The sequence below is a fragment of the Lygodium microphyllum genome, chromosome 26 (assembly GCF_053477565.2).
Source record: "Lygodium microphyllum isolate KBCC chromosome 26, Lygodium_microphyllum_v1.1.10, whole genome shotgun sequence".
Lineage (NCBI taxonomy): Eukaryota > Viridiplantae > Streptophyta > Polypodiopsida > Schizaeales > Lygodiaceae > Lygodium > Lygodium microphyllum.
Genome location: NC_141160.1, coordinates 111,289,077 through 111,292,538, shown reverse-complemented (window position 1 = coordinate 111,292,538; position 3,462 = coordinate 111,289,077). Strand labels below are relative to the sequence as shown.

The following is a 3,462-nucleotide window of genomic DNA, read 5'->3' as shown; positions in this document are numbered from 1 at the left end:
TGCTTTTGTTTGTGCTCTGTCCTTCTCTCTTTCTTTCTTCACACTTGTTTCATAAAGTAAAAGTGCCATGCTATGCATTTGATTATTTTCTTCTGACAATAGGGACATTGGTACCGATAGTATTAGCAATCCAAATAGTGACACTACTAAAAAGTATCATCAGTAGTATCTGTTGCTACACCTCTATATCCTTGTAGTGTGTGCATGAGGCATCTCTCTATCCTTAGAGTAGAAAAACCATCCAACGTGGATTGCATGGTCACTAATAAGTGAGTCGTGTTGAATGTATAACATTGCGAATGTCAGATAGTTATTCAATAAAGCATGACTTGGTATGTTATGTCCTTTTAAGGGGTGGAAGGGTTGATTCTTTTGTATGGAGATGTGTGGTCCGTTAGTAAAAACTCAACTGGGGAACTAGTATGCTAGATCCTAGATTAACAATGTATTGTTTTGCTAATTATGAAATCTATAGCTTATGTTAATCAAAGTTTTAGTATTTTCTTGTAAAATAATGTTTTTGCATTGATTGATTTGTGTATCGTGCTTAAAGGAATCATCTAACAAATCATATGTAAAGGATTAATTAAGAAAGTTGTTTGTACATGTTGAACAATGTGATAGACTAACTTGTTTAGGCAAAGAAAGATTACCGAGTGAGTGGGTGAAATGTATGTGGATAAAATAATCCCTTTCTTAAAGAGAATAAGTTTAATACAAAAATTATGAATGATTTTCAAAATGTAGCAAAATCCCTAGTTTTAAACTCAACCTTGTAATTTTATTAAGTGAAAATAACATTTCAACTGATCACGTGTGCACGTTGGTATAGTTTCATAATTGTTTGTGCCCTCTCTCAATCTCTCTCTCCGTCTCCGTGCCTGGGCGCGACGATTTCTTGAAATTCCCACCCGACGATTTCTCTTGACCTTCTGATAATCGTTGTCGTAACACTTTCTCTCCGAATGGATATTACACTACCCAAATGTTTCGTTTGCCCCTTTCCTTCTGTTGATGCAGACGGAACGATCATCTCTCTTCTCTTATAATCTCCGATCAAGACCTGGTGATGCATATACAATTGGTACTTGTAGTCGCTTCATTTTCATGGTTAGAGGCTGTTCAGATTAAGGCTCTTATTGGTTTGTACGATGACACGAGCTAATAATTCCTTGTGATCTCTCATGCATGTATATATCTATCTTAACTCAGGACGTGCAGGTCAATGGCGCAGTAGCTCGGGCCGACCAGTATTATAACAAACGGTCTGCATCTCTCGACCGCGAGTAATGAGTCGGGTACGAATACAAGACGACACTGATATTCTTCACTACGCTAGATTAGTGGGTGCCACCTTCCAGGACCAACCAGCCAAGTATCGTGAATTCGTCAATGTGTTGGAGGATTTCAGGTCCAGAAGGTACAATATTAGTACAGATAACCATCCTTGCGTTCGTTAATATACCGTTAATGGAATAGCATACTTGAGATTAATTAAACATTTAACCTGCATGATCGCCCCTGACCAGATGAAATCAATGGCTGTACGTCATATTTGGCCAGGATTCTTCTCGCAGGGGTGGTTGCAAGGATAAAGGATCTGTTTGAGGGCCACTGGGAGTTGATCGTGGGGTTTAATTCACTCCTTCCCACGGGCTATGAGATCGATTGTCCGAGGAAGTACGTCGACGATGCGACTTGCGATGAGGCAAGGCATTACCTCAACAGAGTGAAGGTGATTTCTCGCTAATTATAGTCGTGCTTCCCCATTATAGACATGGCAATGTTAGAAGGCAGAAATTAAATGGCTCTTTGTACGTTCTTGCGGATCCAGACTAGGTTCTGGCACGATGAAGAAACCTATCGAACATTCTCACAAATTTTTCTACTCCATTCTTTCGGTGGAACGACCAGAACTCTTCTTTACCTACAGGTCCGTATTATATGATACTTGATTATAGATGTGCCTTAGACCAGCTTGGCAGACTACAATTCCTAGCGTAGTCCCTCTTGTGAAGGTTCATTGAGTTTTGGAGTAATAAGGCAATATGCACAGCCTTACAGCCTTGTTTCCAAACGTTCTTTACCTAACAAACATACACAATATATGATGGGGAAAAGCTTTCATGCCTTTTGGTTACATCAAAATAATGGAAACGTGTGCAACACATCTTATTACTTACATTATGAGCTTGCGCCTTTTTTGCACTTCTCCACAAGATTGTAAGAATTTGTAGGATTGTGCAACAACTTGCTTCATTCAGAGGTTTAGCTTACATTTTCCTTCCAAAATTTGATCACACAAGTCCTTCATTCCAAAATTATCTCTAAAGTTCATGTCTATCGGCACATCATTGGTATAATGCTTACTCCTCATGGTTCTAGGTGATGTCCGTCCTTATGGGCCACACAGATTTAATCCAAGAGTTTCTTATCAAATTCTTTCCTTAATAGTATGAACACATTATTGGTTCATCTTCCAAAGCATTTGGTAACTCCATGTCCTACAAGGATGATAAGGTACAAATTTCAAAGACCAGCAAACTTGTGATTTTCAAGTTGACTTTCCAAGGAAAATTTAACCTACTTTTCTTGTTTTGCTACAATTTCAAATAGGGGGGAGGACAACTTGGGGCTCCTTTATTTCAGACAAAGATGCCATTTTGAAAGCATTTTCACCATGAAAAGAAGTGGAATTTTCATAAAACTATTCCTTGAAGTGACAAAAAAAATTAGTTACCCGACTTCACATGAGACAATTCATATGACCCTGCTTTTAAAGACTGGTATTTTTGCAAAACACAAGTATAACAAATCAATATAAACGAGCATGGCATGATGTCGTTATAAAAAATTTCTATGATGTGGCTAGGGCTTTATGTAACATTGAATCATGCATGATTTCGAATGTTAATTTTCCCACTTTATTATATTTTTGAAACTAGCATATACTATATTATATATATGTTTCCCTATGATGATACCTATTATGGTTAGATAATGATCCTTATAGCAATGTGCAAGGAGGCACACGACACAGAGAGAGAGAGAGAGAGAGAGAGAGAGAGAGAGAGAGAGAGAGAGAGAGAGAGAGAGAGAGAGAGAGAGAGAGAGAGAGAGGACAGATTCTCTTTTGGGGATCTCTCCTCTCTCTCTCTCCTAACGATCTCTCCTCTCCCTCCTCTCCTCTTTTGAGGATGTCTCCTCTCTCTCTCTCTCTCTCTCTCTCTCTCTCTCTCTCTCTCAACATATATATATACATGTGTGCATGTATGTATATGTATATATTAGGAGCTTAAGTACACATGACAAATTATTTTTCTTAATGTATATCGTTCCATGTGTGTGTGTGTGTGTGTGTGTGTGTGTGATATCCCCCCAAAAAGACATTGAACCATATACGATAATTAAAGAAATAAAAATAGGCACTTCATAAAGATATATCATTATATATAGGTGACA

General features: G+C 38.1%; 1 protein-coding gene across 1 annotated transcript; it reads left to right on the top strand.

Moving 5' to 3' along the window:
* Window positions 1–1,293: 1,293 nt before the first annotated feature.
* Window positions 1,294–2,695, top strand: LOC148013679 (paired amphipathic helix protein Sin3-like 1). Its single transcript, XM_087667446.1, has 5 exons — window positions 1,294–1,420; window positions 1,530–1,735; window positions 1,835–1,933; window positions 2,386–2,520; window positions 2,617–2,695. Exons 1-4 carry the CDS (start codon window positions 1,393–1,395, stop codon window positions 2,449–2,451), a joined length of 399 nt encoding a protein of 132 aa, XP_087523572.1. The 5' UTR covers window positions 1,294–1,392; the 3' UTR covers window positions 2,452–2,520; window positions 2,617–2,695.
* Window positions 2,696–3,462: the final 767 nt, after the last annotated feature.

Excerpts from the sequence above, each read along its gene's own strand:
- LOC148013679 (XM_087667446.1), top strand. The coding sequence starts at position 1,393 with ATGTGTTGGAGGATTTCAGGTCCAGAAG. Across the intron at positions 1,421-1,529 it reads GAGGATTTCAGGTCCAGAAG|ATGAAATCAATGGCTGTACG; the intron begins GTACAATATTAG and ends GCCCCTGACCAG. Across the intron at positions 1,736-1,834 it reads ATTACCTCAACAGAGTGAAG|ACTAGGTTCTGGCACGATGA; the intron begins GTGATTTCTCGC and ends TTGCGGATCCAG.